Source organism: Channa argus, chromosome 12 (genome assembly GCF_033026475.1).
Source record: "Channa argus isolate prfri chromosome 12, Channa argus male v1.0, whole genome shotgun sequence".
Taxonomy (NCBI): Eukaryota; Metazoa; Chordata; class Actinopteri; order Anabantiformes; family Channidae; genus Channa; species Channa argus.
In genome coordinates this window covers 8,796,517-8,814,005 of record NC_090208.1, presented here as the reverse complement: position 1 = coordinate 8,814,005, position 17,489 = coordinate 8,796,517, and the positions used below count along the sequence as shown (strand labels likewise).

The 17,489-nt window shown below is 36.3% G+C and overlaps 1 protein-coding gene across 1 annotated transcript; it reads left to right on the top strand.

Annotated features, from left to right (window-relative positions):
- On the top strand, nt 1-11,587 carry LOC137138124 (uncharacterized). The gene is made up of 6 exons (XM_067525073.1): nt 1-38; nt 143-201; nt 374-709; nt 1,036-1,616; nt 9,144-9,464; nt 9,889-11,587. The coding sequence occupies exons 3-6, from the start codon at nt 380-382 to the stop codon at nt 10,544-10,546; spliced, it is 1,890 nt and encodes a 629-aa protein (XP_067381174.1). The 5' UTR covers nt 1-38; nt 143-201; nt 374-379; the 3' UTR covers nt 10,547-11,587.
- The last annotated feature ends 5,902 nt before the right edge of the window (nt 11,588-17,489 follow it).

Below are 17,489 nucleotides of genomic sequence, written 5' to 3'. Positions count from 1 at the left end.
TCAGTTAAACTTCACTTGTTTCGTGAAGAATTAAGAAGGTAGGACTTTCTTGGTATAATTTCTATGGAGACAATTGTTGTTCTGCTTATCTTCTGTTCTGCAGCAAGCAAGTTATATACTGTTTGTACTTCCTTTCTCACAGGTTTAGGATCAAACCTGTGCTGCCTGAGGTTGTTCTTCTCCTACCACCTGGTTTAGCAGGTTACAAAAACTTTATTTCATGTCCCTGGTTCAGTGTCTGTCTAAGCTGTTCAAATATATAAATGCAACAAATGTAGGTTTTTCTGCAAGTTAACAAAAACCAACTGTTTTTGTGGTTGTGCAAAATTAAACTTTTTAATGTGTTGATTTTTTGTTTTCTCCTTTGATTAAGTGTGTGATGATGACGTCCCTGAAGACGTGGTGTCTCCTGTCCCTCTCTGTCGTCCTCCTCCTGTCCATCACTCCCACTGTAACTAAAGTGGTGCAGTTGATGTCAGACTGTAAGGGGTTTCTTCTTGATGAAAGAATTCCAGAGATTCCAGGAATCTTGGTTGATGGTAAAATCCAGGACCAGAACCGATACAAAATAATCTGCCAGACATTTAATGATAAGAAAAGGTTTGTGACGCTCTATGACATCACAAACATGATCCCAGTGTTTTCTGCTTACAAGTACAAAGGAGAAAATAAAAAGAAAATCAAGCATTCTTGGATGATGGAGCCACAGGTATGTTAGTATGTCACTAAGCTTGTTATACATTATTTTATGGTTTCATAATTTATACTGATACATCAGTAGCATTGAGTGAACATTTCAACATTTGTAGTTAGACTCCATGTCCAATGAGCCCCAGGGCACTAACAAAATGAGCCACTTCTAATTATTTTATCTACATTACTTTGTCTTGTTTTGGTCATGCTATTTATTGCATGAAAGGTCAGCTAATTAATGTGAGCATTAATTACATATTGTTTAAAATTACAAACTAACACACTGTAATTTACAAATTTGAACCTTCACATTAGTAACACTGACTATTTTCCTTTCTGCAGCTTGAAGAACCAGAGGATGACGAAAACATGCAGGACTGTATCTCTGATAACTACAATTACCAGGCCAAAAACAGAGACTATGAAAATGAGGCGGACTATGACAGGGGCCATTTATTTCCACGTTCTTTTGCATATAGTGAAGAAGACAAACACTCAACGTTCACTCTGACAAACATTGTTCCACAAGCAAAAAACTTTAATCAGGTCAGCTGGGTAAAAATGGAGAAATGCCTCGGATGTATCCTGCTAAGATTTTGCAAAAACAGTAATAATCTCCCTGAAGGCTACGTAGTTACCGGAGCACAGCCTGGTACAGGAAAACTCAAAGAGAGGGTTAATATTCCCTCAGTGCTCTGGTCGGCTTTCTGCTGCTACAATAATGGCAGGAACAGGTGGATAGCAAATTCATTCTGGGGCAACAATGTTCAAGCTTCACCTGATAATGATATACATACAAGTCCACTGCAAGATCCCATTGGGAACCAAAAATATGAGTTTTTTCCTGGATCACAGTGTCCTGTTGACAAAACTGCTGATCAAACAATCAGACAAATTACACATAACTGCCCTTGTCCACCTTGACCTTCACAGTAGAGTAAAATGGGATTGTTTCAATTTTTATATTTTAATTAAATTGTTAATTTGCATTTTTAAAATTCAGACTTTGAATTGGACATTTTTCTTTTGCTCACTATTTTATTTCATTAACTATTTATTTGTGATAAATAACATTTGATTGATAACAAGTACACTCATACATTTTCAGCCCATTAAAAAGGAAACAGCTGAAAGTTAAAGAAGAACATGGCACAGTGTTTGTACTGTTTGCTTGTTTCTTTAATAAAATAAAAACAATTTTATCTAAAGTTACAATTTATTTTACTGCAAGTGATATCATTCAGTTTTCTGTTCTGTTCAAATTCAGAAAAGATTAATAATGTAAATCCCAATGTAGAAACAGAAAGAATAAAGCAAAAAGACTGATCTGATTTTGACTGATTTTATGAGTTTTTCATACTGAGCAATTTACAAAAACTCCAGTTTCTGGTCTAGTTTCAGCATCCGGACAGTGTTTGTGGCACTAAATGAAAAAAATGTAAAGTCAATAAAAAAACATGGCATCCATGTAACTATGATTAACCGAGGTGTGTAACAGGTTTTTATAACAAAGATTTCAGTGGTAATTATTCAAGCCTGCGCTCCATCTATCCACCACAACATTACCACCACCTGGTGGTGTTAACAAGATGGACATCAAAGACATTCAGAGAGGGAGAGACTGAGCAACAGCCGATGAAACGTCACCACTTCATACAAACTAAATTTAACATTGAATTACCATCTTTATATGCTTTATTAACAGCTCTAGAACACGTTAATATTAAAAATGCACAAATCTACATGCTGTAATATTATAAAAATACTTTGGGGCAGTTTTTAAAGCCATTGCTGGTTAAAAATAATAGAAGGAAAGTCTGGATGATTCTACTTTATGAAAAAATATTCTTCTGCCAGTGACACAGTTGAAATACTGTTTTAAACTTCTCTATTAAAATGACTTGTTGCTTCTTGTAGAAAATGTGGCAGGACAATCATTAAGTTAAGGCTCAAGTTTATCTGCAAATCATGGAGAGCAAACATTACTTTTACATACTTGTATGGATCAAACAAAGCAACACAAAGTGCTGCTGGCTACAGCTTAAGGTTTAGTGGACAGACATGAGAATCCATCTTGTCATCTCACACTGTCTGAATATTAGTGACTGGTAAAATTATTCTTTAGTAAACATCATTAAAACCTTTGCATCGTAGAAATATAGATAAGTGATGTTTTGCAGTATCATTTAAATATATTATGAACATGCTGGACAATTTTAAGCAATAAATGATGCTCAGTACATTTGCCAAGTTGGCAAAGTTCTCAGCAGTGTCACTAAATAAAGTTCATTAACACAAAACTACAAAACTCTTACTAACTTTGTGCAAGAAGTGATGTTTTTTGTTTCATTGGTTAGATTTAATTTGTTCCTGTGTCTTTTGTTTTTTCTTCTTCTGTCTGTATGTGTCCCCGCAGTTCTCCTCCCCGCCAGCTGAGGCTTCTCACCACTCTATTCCACCTCAGTCTGTCTCCAGTCTCTCTTGGGTTTCTGTTCCTCAGCTGGCACCGGTCAACACCCCTGATTCACATCACCCATCTGTTTTTGTTTTATAAGGGCTTTCATTCCCATTGTTTGCTGCTAGTGTGTCTCTCTGTGTATCCTGTTGTCTCTATTGTTGTCACCAGCTTAATAAACTTCTCAGTGTGTTAATCAGTTTTGTCATTTGTTCTGTTAGTTAGTTTTTTGGATTGTTTGTTAGTTCCTCCTGCCTAAGGCAAAGAGCGTGTTATGTTTGTTTTATTTTCCTTTGCCTGCTGTAAGTTCAATTTATATTCTTTTGTTAATAAATCCTGTTCTGCACTTCCTCTCTCGTGTATGCTCTTGCATTTGAATCCCCGTGTGTATTGGAATCTTACACTTTGGACATGTTTATCTCGATTTCTCTCTAAGCTACACCCTTGTGCATCATGATGCATACATGCATGAATAAGTGTGTCTTGTAGCAGGAGCTGGGTCACGATTTAAAATGACTGAGCACTTTTCCATATAGAAATTAGCGTTGTTTGAGGCTCACAGAACTTCTTATTAAAACAAAAAATGTGTAAGACCAAGAACCTGATGGTCAACCTGACTGAGCTCCAGAGATGCTGTGTGGAGATCGGACAAAGTTCCAGAAGATCAATCATCACTGCAGCCCTTTACCGATCTGGGCTTTATTGCAGAGTGGCTAGACATTAGCCTCCTCTTCCGTCTAAACAAAAACCCCACTTGGAATGTGCAAAAAAGCACCTGAAGGACTCAAATTGTGAATAACAAGATTTTCTGGTGTGGGATGTCGTGGAAAAATTCAACAAATTACTGGTAACAGACACCTCAAGTGAAATCCCTAAAGAAGCTTCCACATCCAGGATGTTTTTAAGGGTTTTATTTTTTTGCAAGAGAGAATGGGGGCGGCTGTAGCTCAGTTGGTAAAGGCAGTCATCCACGGACCACAGGATCCCCGGCCCTGGCTATATGTCGAAGTGTCCCTGGGCAAGACACTGAACCCCTAACAGCCCATTCCCATCCCCAGCTGCGCAGCACCGGTCCAAGCCCGGTAGAAATTGGGGAGGGTTGCGTCAGGAAGGGCATCCGGCGTAAAAACTGTGCCAAATCAACATGCGGACAATGATCCGCTGTGGTGATCCTGAGTTCACGGAATAAGCCGAAAGGACAAAAACAAAAAACAAAAAACATTTTCTTGCAAGAGAGAAGTGCACTAACAAAGTCTCAAGCCTCCGTCCAGTGCAGTTCTAAGGTCTTATCATATCTAACATGATTTTATATCCTCCTGTTGCTGGGCAGAATACTCTTTACCCCCCCAGGCTGCTGCCACCAGCTTCCTCCTTTTAGGGTAACTTTTACAACATACAGTATGTTAAGCACATAGGAACTTCAGGAACAACCTGGAAATGACTCCCTGTGGGTACAACTAAAGTAAACATAAGCATTAAAAGTATTCATGCTTGATTTTCCATCACAGGGAGTCATATAGTTAGATAATTGGCAAATAGTCAACCAAGATGGGCTTATTGAAGAGGTCACAAAGAAGACAAGAAGTCACAGGGTGTGTCGTGTTTAGAGAACTGCTTAAGATCACAGTAGGCACTTTGTTGTTACAAGGCCCAAAACAATGTAGTAGACAGTGAGTCCTGGGGTCACAAGATCTACAAGAAGGTGCAATAAAAGGGTTTTATTTTGCTTCACAACTGACAGTAACAGATAACCTAAAAGGGACAAGAATGATGACTGTCAACTGTGTGCACCTGGTTTCTTCAGTCATGTTTTGTGAGGGTGGTTCCTTTCTTAGGTTTGAGTATAAATAGAAGGGGTTTGAGAGATACGATCCAGATGTGCAAAGCTTATTGTGTCATAACTAAAAAGAAACTCTAAGGTTAACTGCTGCCAAAGGTGCTTCAACAAAGTACCGAGCTTTTTGATAATCTGCATCTTGCCCCTGAAGAAAGCATTTTCTAGAGAGGCAACATTTAAAGCCCGTTTTAGCCCGTTTGACATTAGGGTATTTTTCCATTGGCACACTTTTCCAGAACTCAATGGTCCCTTCCCTTAAAGCAGGTTTCAGTTGGTCCTCCTCACAAAGATCGATCATCTCCAACTCAGCCGCAGCCTTATTTGTGAGTAGCGGGGCTTTCAAACAGTCTGTCTCCGCATTAAATGGGTCGACGAGGAACATAATCTGTGGCCTTTTCAGTTATAGATCACGGAACCGGGTCACAAAGCTTTCATGCAGGTTTTCAATCAGTGTTGCACACACATTGTTTACTCAAACAATCATGCGCCTACTGGGAAATTTTGAGGTATTTTCATCTCATGCACATGTGCGTTTGACGAAAACACCGTATTGAACTCAAGCGAAGCGAACACGCACATTAAAAAAAACACAAATACAAACTTCGATATGAGCAAAAGAGCCGCATGAAACCAGGCAAAGAGCCGCATGCAGCTCGGGAGCCACAGGTTGGCCAGGCCTGCAGGAGACTGTTGATGCACTTCTCTCTTCCAAGAAAATAAAACCCTTAAAAACATCCTGGATGTGGAAGCTTCTTTAGTGATTCTACTTGAGCTGTCTGTTACCAGTAATTGTCGAATTTTGCCACGATATACACGCATGCTGTAATGTAGTAATGTAGTAATTCACTGCACCGTACAAACCAGGCATGTTCAAGAGCTGTAGATTTTTACAGTAACTTATGAACTGAAGGGAGCCGGTGAACTATTGTTGGAACAGGCTGGTGCTGAATGGTAGAGGCGGTTCCCCCATGTGGTCAGTTAAAGGCTCTTGAGTTGCAAAACTAATGCAGGTCAGAAGAACATTTTCATTTTGTTCTCTGACCTTTCTGTTTTAGGTTTCTTCATACAAACTCTCGTAACTGCAGAAATGTTTTTATTTGCAAATCATGATGTGTACTGTATGTGCAAATTGAATAGATGTACACAAAGTCAATGCTTAAGTAAAAGTAAAAAAGTACTCACCATAAATCCAAAATGTGCAGGCCTTAAGTTTATTCATGTACAGAGTCAAGGAGAAAGAACCTGATTTGAGACTGTAACATTATTTTAGTTTCTTCAGACATTTACACTTGGAAGCAACAAAAAAGCAAATAGTGAAGACTACAAACGTACAAACCTACTAAACTAAACTAAACTAACCTTTCTAAACAGATTAAAGTTATTTTTTACAGTTTACAGCAGAGTTTAGTGAAAAGAACAAAGTCATTATGATTTTCATATTTGTGCTGTTCGGTTCTTGTTCACAGAGCAGAAATTCCAGATAAAAGGAGGTTTGTGTTTCATTTGCTTAAACACACATGAAACCGTGTAACATAATCGGTCCTGGGTGTGTTTTATCACTGTTATCTTGACAAGCAGTAAAATGCAAACATTTGCAGGATGATGTGCAAGTTCTTGTTTAAAGTTTCATTAGTTCCACTTGTAACATGTACATTTACTTTGAAATGTCAAAAACAGTAAAACAAAGATTTTTATTTTTTTTTATCAACATAACATCCATTGCACATTTAGCTGGCATAAATGTTCTTTAATGTGAAACCAATCCGAGTTAATTTCTAATTAATTTTTCATAGGTGATCAAGTGTTTGCATGTAGTTTCCAACAATGAAAGTTAGGTATTGCAAATCTATAACATCTTATACAGTACATAATGTCATAAAAACTTTGATTTAAAGTATAATGACTCAGTTGGTTCCCATAACAGCTGGTCAATGTAGCTTCAATCAAGTCCTCCATCCTAACCAACCACTAAGGTAATTTTTCTAACGGTGGCTGAAGTTTACATCACCAACTTTCTTCTTTTCTATTATAACAATACGGCTGCTGAAAGTTTTCAAACTATAACAAGTTACTGTTGGATGTAAAAACCTGCTGGCACTAAAACATGACAGTTCAGATTAAACGGGACTATTTTCAGCGGTGGATTAATTCACGTTTGTGGCACAAGAACAGTGTTTGTGGAACTAAGTCAGAATCAAACACAATGTGTGTTTTAGTGGTAAAGACTGAACATATAATTTTTCATTTTAATAAAAATCGTTAATTTTTCTGACAGTAACATTGACAACACATTTTATAAGACTCATATAAGACATTAAACCCGCAAATGAAAATATTTGAACAGTGGAGTTTTGAATGAACCATGAATTTAACTCTTCACTTTTGTCCTTTTCAGTTCATAATCAATGAGCAGCAATTCAACAAAAGATGAGAGGAGCTTTTCATTAACATAAACACAAATGAACAGTAACACAATCTGTCCTGGAGATGGATATACTGCATGTGTGTGTTTTACTGCTCTTATCTTGACACAGGAAAATGTGGTGAGTAAAACGCAAATGTGCTCAGAACCATTTAGTAATGTTTGCAAATCTCAACAGTAATGCATAAAAAACAAGTTTAGTGTTTGATACAAGCCACTTTCTCCTAAAGACCAAACGATATCCAAACACTCCAAAAAAGCAGATGCATCCTTTTCAAAGAGCAGTTTCAAATTATATGTATCCTCTATACTTTAATAAACTCCTTTTGTTAGTTTAGTTAGTGGCTGAATATACAGTAATATCTACTGCAAGCAGAACTTGTCCATTAAGTGTGATGCTATTGTCAGCTCTGTGTTTTAACCTGTGTGCTCCTATTAACACTGACAGGCCGACACATCAAGTATCATTATTCACGTTTCCCCAGAGATCAAACCAAAACTGAACTTTTCACACATGGATGTCATGTTGTTTATGTAACATGCTGGAAATACTTGCAGCATGTATAACATACTCTGTCATACATGTTACAGGAAACATACTACTGGTCTACATCAGATACTTTTAAATGCTCTGGGGTTGAACTGGACACATTTGACTTAGAATTTTAAATGTAGAAATTCAGTTCACTGAAAAAAGAGGGATCTTGCCTTAAAAAAACGGAATCAGATATATTTATCCTTGAAGGATTAAGGAAAAAAAGTGGTTAGAGTTGAGAAAAGCAAAGTCAGTCTACGTCATGCAGTTATTTGCTGAGGCTCACTTTTGTTTTCATATTTAGATTTTTATTCTTGTAGATGAATATTGAAGTTTTGGTGTGCTTCTTTGATCTTTTCATTCTTTGAATACTGGATTAATGTGAGAAAAGGGCAGAGGTTTGTGAAGGGAAAACACTTACTGGAGGTGGGAGTAGCTTATCACAACACCTCCAGCAGCTATAAAAAGCCGACTTCCACTACAATTTCACTTCATGTCTGAGGTTCAGGTCCACAGTTTGTTTCACGTCACTGTTGGACCTCACAAGGCAAAGCAGGTACGTTTTTCTTGGTATATTTTCTGTGAAAAATAACTAGAGACAGAGTTTAGACAGGAATCCCTCCTCAGTTTTAAACCGTCAACATATGTTTTGTTTTGTTTTTCTCTTTAGAAAATAGGGTGTTGTCAGGATAGTAATTCACCAGTAACTGGACCTTCCAGATACAACAGAGTGTACTTGTACCACAGTCACTTGAAACAAACTCACTGCTTATCACAAGGGGGTGAATACTTGCAATTAATAAAATTATTATGCAGAGATCTGTTTTCAATTCGACAGGAAAAAGTATTTTGTTTTGATTTATGAATATAGTTTCGTTAAATAAAATATTTTAAATACAATTGAGCACGGTTTAATATAAGGTCAAACTGCCATCATTTAGTTGCTCTCCACCTCATTTGTACAGCGGATGACACTGTCCACCAAGTGACTAAATGTATGAAATTAGTCTGTATAGTACTAATGAATGCTGAGTGCTTCTTCTACCAGCTAATGTAACAGACTGCAGTAATTATTTCCAGTATCTGTAATATAATCATGTGACTTCAATATTCCTGGTTCATCGCTGGTCCAATATATTCAAACATATTTTCCCTAATATTGATATTTATATCTAAATTGTGTGTTTTCTCCTCTGACCAGGTGTGTGATGATGACTTCCCTGAAGATGTGGTGTCTCCTGTCCCTCTGTGTTCTTCTGTCCATCGCTCCCACATTATCTGAAGTGTTGCAGTCGATGACACAGTGTAAAGGGTTTCTTCTTGGGGAAAAATCTCCAGAGGTCCCAGACATCTTGGAAAAGGGTGAAATCAAGCACAAACATAGATACCGAGCCATCTGCCAGACTTATCATGGTGTGAGAAAGTTTGTGACGCTCTACGACACTAAGAACAAGATCCCAGTGCTCTCTGCACAGGGTCAGAAGGGGGAAGACCTGACGATGTTTGGAAGATTGAGCCACAGGTTTGTTAACAAATTATCTTAATTTAACATTTCATGATTCATTTACAGACATTTTTACATTATTTTAATTTTGAAAAGAACATCAGAAAAGTTAGGATTCGATAACGACTCACGGAACAACTGATGAGGTTATTGGCAGTTAGGTCAGTTAATAGTAGTACGTTTGGGGCTATGTTAATCGTTCTGCATGGACAAATGTTTTAACATAAGAATAGTAAACAGCAACAAATTTGTGGGATTGCATCATCTATAGTACATAAGCATATTAATAAAAGCTTAGAGAAATTGATCAAAACATATAACTCAACGTCTGTGATGTTACGACCCTCAGGCAACGCCATTAAAAATGTGCTTGTTTCTTTAGAGGAAATCACTGCGTGGGCTCAGGAACGTCTGTGAAAAACCACTGTTCACACTGATTCAGTGTCAGTACTGACCGACTGTTTTCAATTTTGCAGCTTGAAGACTCAAAGAGTGACAAAAACATGAAGGATTGTAATATCCATGCTGTTTACAACAACCAGGCCAGTGACAGTGATTATAAGGACGTTATAAAATATAACAAGGGCCATTTATTTCCATCTTCTTATGCATCTGCTGATAATGACAAAATCTCAATGTTCACCCTGACAAACTCTGTACCACAAGTGGTTAGTTTCAACAGTGGCAGCTGGGCTAAAATGGAGACCTGTGTCAACTGTGTCCTGGAACAACACTGCAGTGACAATAATAATGCTTTTCCTGAAGCCTACTTACTGACAGGAGCACAGCCGGGTACAGAGAAACTCAACAACAGGGTTATTATTCCTTCGGTGCTCTGGTCGGCTTTCTGCTGTTACAATCAGACAAACAGAAAGTGGCTGGCCAGTGCGTTCTGGGCAAACAATGTTGAAGATAAGTCCCCTGATGTATATGTAGCAACAAGGACACTGCAACAACTCTATGATAAACTGAGCACTGGTAACAAAACATTTAGTGCATTTCCTGGAGGACAAAACTGTCCTCTCAAAGAAACTGTTGCTCAGTTTTACCCCCAAATGAATCAAAACTGCCACTGTCAACCCCCACACCAAGTTCCATGAGGAGGAGGAGGAGAAGAAGAAAAAATTATTCCTTTGAAAGTGGTCCAAGTCCAAAACTTTTATTCACCTAAATAATTTTTAAATGAATAAAAGTAAACTAAAATAAACGTTTCTTATAGTGGAGTTTGATTACAGAAATATTTTGATCGCTAATTTTCAAAACAATCATAATTTAAATCACAGTTTTCTTAAGCACAGGTTCTTCAATGGCAGATATCCAACTATGTATATTTTATTTATTGTGTGGACTGCATAATTAATAATTTATTAGTCCTTTATTTAGTTAATTCATAATTCTTGTGAAAATAATGATGAATATGTAGCAACAAGGACACTGCAACAACTCTATGATAAACTGAGCACTGGCTGCACAAAATTTAATGCATTTCCTGTAGGACAAAACTGTCCTCTCGAAGAAACTGTAGTTCGGTTTTACCCTGTAATTAATCAAAACTGCCACTGTCAACGCCCATACCAAAGAGGAGGATGAGGATGAGGAGGGGAAGAAGAAAAAATTATTCATTTGAAAGTGGGTTCCAAAACTTTTATTCACCTAAATCATTTTTAAGTGAATAAAAGTAAACTAAAATAAACGTTTCTTATAGTGCAGTGTGATTGCCAAAATACTTGCTAATTGCTAATTTTCAAAAAATCTTAATCACAGTTTCATAAGTGCCATATAAAATTGCTTATATTTCATTTATTGTGTGGACTGAATGATTAATAATTTATTTTTCCTTTATTTAGTTAATTCGTAATTCTTGTGAAAGTTTTAATTTGTGATTTAGATTTTCTCAAGTGGTTATTCAGCTCATTGTGTTCTCTAAACACACTTGCTCTGACATTTGATTTAATAGGTACTCACATTTTTAAATCATATGAAAGAAATTAAAACATCTTCTGCAAAACGTAAACTTAATTATTGACACATTACACTTTTATAACCAACCTGGTTTTCACCTAGAAACTGCTGGAAACTAAAGAAAAACATCTTCTTGAAACTGAAACTTTGTCTCTCCTACTTGAAGCATATTAAAAATATCCCTAAAAGACGGAGTCCTCAGAGTCTTGATTTTCTCACAATACTCATTGATGAATTCAGTGATGGTCATGAACACAAAAAAAGAGTAATTCTTCAAACAAAACTGATTCATGTTTGTGTTTTACAAACACCAAATAAGCAACAATCAGTCTCATTATTATTCTTTTAATTATATCTGAATAACACAGTACATGTAATATAAACCATATGCATGATGTGCAAATTAAGATACGTGAGATACACTGGCAGGACGTTTGGAAACACATTCACACGTGTATTTTTATTATCTATTGTTGAGTTTATTCAATCAAATGTCTGTAAATGGCTCAAAAAGCATAAAACTAAACAACAATTCAATTTAAATCAAATTTGCCCTTTGCAACATTAACTGCCTGTCAAATCTATGGCTTTCTACCCATCGGTTTTTACAAAAATACAAGAGCAGATGTTCTTAAATTGATCATGTATGTCTCTTTTGAAGTCCCAAACCATAAAAACAATCCCTGCCATGAATCACTAAGTGGCTTTTACGAAGAATGAACATGAAATCAGTCCCTTTCACTGATCCCTGTCCTCATCTGTGTGCTGCTGACGAGGACTCTCTCCTGTCACCTACAGCTGCTACAGGGTCCAACCTGGTTTGGGGTTGTGAGGGCGGCTCACTCAGTGGAAAATTTAAGTCTGCTTAATGTTAATGGCACCAGACCTAAAGTCCGGAAATCTGGACCACCAGCGAGGCCCAGGTGAACTGGATCGATGGAGAGGAGACAGGAATGAGTGTCTTGCCAACGCCAGCCCTTGTTTATTACTTGAGCAGCACATTTGCTGGGGCTGTAGCCATTGTCCCTTTAGTGGATCCACAGAAGTATAGTAGCACCATCTACTGACTTAAACATGCTACAACACCAAAGTGTGTCTTCAGTTGTAAAACTGCAAGTTCACAATGATCATAAATAGAGGGGTCTCTTCTTTATATGGAAATTGGTTATGTCTGGTTAAGAAAATGTCTTGACCACTAAAAGAACTTCTTTAAAGTCTGTCATGTTATCTATATTCAGCCATACTGCTGGATGAATGGTGTCACTGGATATATTTCTTCCCCAAATTCCCCATTTGAAGATTTTTTATATCACAGTACATTAGTACATACATTATAGTATTACAGTATAAATGTGAACTTTCACTGTTTCGTTTTGGATAACACAGGGTGGATTATTTTGAAAGAACCAACTGGTTCTGGCTGTGTGTTTATCATTTACTAACTGAAGACTGACACATGTATGAAAACATGTTCTTAAAGCTGAAACTTTGCCTCCATTGATTATTAATATAACTGTAATATACAAAAGAAATGTGCCAAAGACGTAAGAAATCTGTGGCTGATCATTTTTTACAAAAACTCAAGTGTGGATGCTCTTGAAAAGATCATAGAGCAGATTACTGAAACATTTATTTTTTGTTGCAGTTGTTTTTATGTTTATTTTAAATTATATATTTATGTTAAAAGATGAATGTTATGGCTGAGCAGTGTATTAACAGTACAGCACATATTCCTCTTCATTAATTATATTCTGTAAAGTGCCTTGAGATGACTTTGTTGTAAATTGGCGCTATATAAATAAAGTTGAATTGAATTGAATTGAATTAACCAGTTAACTCATCCTTACATCATTATTATTATTACATTTTGAAAAATTATGCGAAGCTTAAAAAGGCCCAATCATAATAATTAATAAAAATTTGAATACAGACAGAGCTTGAAGAGGAATCATTTCTTCTAAACTACCAACGTGTTGTTCCTCACACTCATAGATAGTTTCTGTCTGTAACACACATGTAACACTGACTGGACTGGATTCTTCTTCAGAAACCTCCACATCTCCCAGACATCTGGGAAAATGCCAAAATCCTGTGTAAGAACCACCACCAATACAAAGCCCTTTGCCAGACTTGTGGGAAAGTGAGTGATATGTTTGTAATAGTCTGAAACACAACGAACAAGATCCCAGTGCTGTAGTAAGAGTCATTCATTTCTATCTTTTCTATCATTCATTTCTATGTAAATGATGAAAGAGGTAAAGAGCATTGTTCCACAAGTTTAATCTTGCAGTGACGACAGCTGGTGTAAGATTGGAAACTGTGTCAAATGTACTATAGAACAGTACTGCGTCAAAAGGCCATGGCCAGCAACATACACTCGAGCTGTTTTTATGTTTAAATACAAGGCTGTAACACAAACCTCTTTGACCAGTTCAGGATTAAATGTCATTTTAACCCCATTTGCTGTGATCTCTAGAAATAACCTGGACGTCTATAGGACACGAACAGTTTCACTGCTCATTTTGTGCTGTTTTTTTTTTCTTTTTCATTTTTCTTTTGACATTGTTTTGCTTTTACTTTTGAAGTATTTCTTAAACAAATTAGTGAACAAGGCCAATCATATGCAGTGTTGGATGTAGTGCTCAATAACTGTACTTTGGTAAAGGTTTAAATACACCAACAAAAATCTAGTAAATGTATAAGTACCCATTGAAATAGACACTGAAAACTTGAGAACCTTCCTGAAACAAAATAGTGTGTTCGCAATAAAAGCATTTCCCAAAAATGATACTTAAATTGCCAAAGTCTACTGTGAGGGCCAACATCGAAATAGAGGAAGTCGTCAATTGGACCGTACCAAGAGCCTGCTACCTTAAGAGGGGAGATGTAATTTCTGTTTTTAGGATTTTGGGTTATTTAGCTATGTTGTGTTAGTTATTTAATATAGTTGTTTTTGGACAATATCTAATGATTTGCATTCAGTAGATTTATCATTATATTTTGTTCTGTATAAAGTCTGGTTGTTCCCCTGTGTTTTACTTTTAGTTGTGTTACTTTCTGTCTGTTAGTAAGTTTGTTTAGACTTTAGCTTGCTCGGTCCCACACACTACCACTACCCCTTTTCTTCAACCACATGACCCCACAAACATTGTCCAAAGGTAGGCTTTACAAAGAAAGGTAAAACATGAACGATCCCATATTTAACGTAAAGAGGAATCTAATGAGTTCCAAAAACTCCATAACATCCATAATTATTACCTCTGAATATTAGAATTGTCCTGATTACATTGTTCTGACCCCAAAACCTTTAACATAGTTATAACTGTTCTAACTGCAGATACAAAGTTTCATAAACCCTTAAAAGTTTCCTGCTTTAGTTGTTTCCTCCTCATGCATATTTAACAACAGTAGGGGGAGACAAATTACACCAAAGTATGCATTTCTGCTTTTTGTGGGCTTTAAAACTTTGCTTAACCTTTGGGGTCTTCGTGTGAAAACAGTAAACATTGGCGCATTGTTTACTGTGGGTTCTAATATAAAGTGGCATTACTGCAGCAGGTGTATTCAAAGAACAAGTGCTGAAATAAACTGATGTGAATTACTTGTTTTTATTTTACAGTTTGGAATTTATACAAATATTTGGGCATTATACCAAAAGAGTTGTGGCATCGGCTACAATAAAGAAGACCCAAGAGGGTTAATTATGGTTGAAGGCACCTTTGATTATCACCTCTGTTTATTTGTTTTATCAACATCATTTCCTCATACCCAACCTTTTGATCATTATCAATGATGTTATTCTATCTTTACTCTACATTGTCCTGCAAATTACTTCTGTACTTGTACTGTACACCTCGTTTTCATCTTTCAATTTTTATTGTTGGGATGTTGGAGCTGCCATGGTTTTTTTCTTCTTCACTGTCTTTTGAACTGACAGCAACTGTAACCAAACAAACAAACAAAAAAGGGGAGGGTCTTGTGTAGGTGGGAGTATAGTCTACTGCCACAGCTCCAGTGACTAAAAAAAACAGATTTCCTTCAATTTTTATTCACTTAATTTTAAAATAAAATTTTACTTCAGATTTATTTAATTACTTCCTTATTTCAATCATTAATTACTGAATGACTCATTCCTTATATTTGACTCATATTTGATTTATTCAACTGATAATTGTCTAGGTTTTTTTTAAGAAAAATTGAAATAATTGATAGCTGTTATAATGAAATGTTGTTTTCTGATTGTTATGTCTTTCTTTCAGATTTTCTGGTTATTCAGCTCATGATATTTTCTGTGTGCATTTCAAATCTTTTGACATTTATAAGATGCAAAGTAAACTTTAACATACACATTTGATTTGACCATTATTCTGAACTCAATTGTGTGGGTGGGTTTTTTTTTGTGTGTGTATTTTGTGTGTTTGTGACTGATTCACAAGCATTGGATTAAATAAAACCAATAAAAATAATGGAAAATAGAAAACTGTGGGAGTTTCTAAATGTTTTCTTGCCAGTGTATAAATTAAAAATAAATAAAATACACAGATCCTCACAGTAATCTTCTTATGTGAACTTACATGGCTTGAGATTGAAGAAAGAGCATGGGGGAGGGCCCCATATCTGGGTTTTCCTGGGCCCCCCAATCACTAAATCTAAGTCCCCGTGTTCAGCGAATGCTGCTCTTTTAGCGTGTTCATGCACAAAACTGACAGTGGTACATGTACAGGACATTTTCTGATTTGTTGCTGGTTATGAAACCTTCAAGGATGATTTCAATTTGTGGAAAACATTCATCTGACACTGACACTCATAGCTCCAGTTCTTCCACAAATTATTTTAAAACATAGTGTGACATTTTATTCATCTCTGCAATGATTTTAGGTCAGGCATGTTCTTACCAAACTTAGTTCTATGATTGCTAATGTTGGCTGAGCAGCTAAATGTTGAAATACGCATTTTGATTTCTTCAGAAAATGTCTCGGCCTAAAAAACATTTGATGTAGTATCTTGCCAAGGATGGGCCCTCAACCCAAAGCTGGTCTACGGTGGTGTGTTAAGGTGAACAGTGTCTAATATAGAAAATGTGAAGTCACTGTGTTGTTATTGTTGAGCAGCGACACAGATAGTGTTCACCCCTCACACCCCCACCTTTGAGAACAATTACACAGCTATGGTGAAACTGTAAAAACTGTGCAACACTGATAAGAAGAAAACTCCACACTACTTTCAACTTCTCTTTTCACTAAGTTGTTGCATCTTGTGGAAGAATATTAAAATTATGGGTTGAATGACGATGCTAAATAATTTCACACAACCACTCAGAAACAGGAAAAACATGAACTGAGGTGTAAACTAAGCGTCTATTGGCCTAATGTGTGCCGCCGGAGACAGTCGGGTCCCTGACAGTGGCTTTTTGGCTTATTGACCATATTGAATCATTGTTGGTCCAGTGGTAAAAGAATTCACTCTGATTTGCTGATCAGCTTATTGAACAATACTGTTAAAAATAACAAAGAATATATAAATACAAGGATACTGAAAGAACTCTATGATAAACACAACGCACAAGAAATTTGATGCATTTCCAGGAACAACAAATTGTCCTCTTAAGGGCACTGTTGCTCATCTTTACCCTCAAATGAATGTACTTGATGAAAAACTGCTCTTGCCCTCCCCACTGCCAGCTAGGGCAGGATAGGAGTGATTATTTCGATCATTTAATTTCAATTTGATTTTTAAACCATTTCTTCATTTGCTAAATTTTGACTTCAGACATATTTATTCTGCTAATGATTGATATTTTATTATCACTTATTCCACAACTGATTCCTGATATCTGATTGTTTTGTTTATTACATATATGTTTACTTTTGGTTTGGATGAATACATAATAAGTTAATCATTAATAGAAGAAAACAATAAGTGTTACAATAAAATATTAGTTTATGATTTAAAAGTGCTTATTCAGCTCATGATCTTTTCCTAACATTTCTTTTGACATTTAATTTATACTCACATTTTTATAACACGTCAGAAAACCATTCTCCCTTTTTAAAGCCTCTACATGTACAAAACGTAGTTATT

Excerpts from the sequence above, each read along its gene's own strand:
- LOC137138124 (XM_067525073.1), top strand. The coding sequence starts at position 380 with ATGATGACGTCCCTGAAGACGTGGTGTCTCCTGTCCCTCTCTGTCGTC. Across the intron at positions 710-1,035 it reads CTTGGATGATGGAGCCACAG|CTTGAAGAACCAGAGGATGA; the intron begins GTATGTTAGTAT and ends TCCTTTCTGCAG. Across the intron at positions 1,617-9,143 it reads AACTGCCCTTGTCCACCTTG|GTGTGTGATGATGACTTCCC; the intron begins ACCTTCACAGTA and ends TCCTCTGACCAG.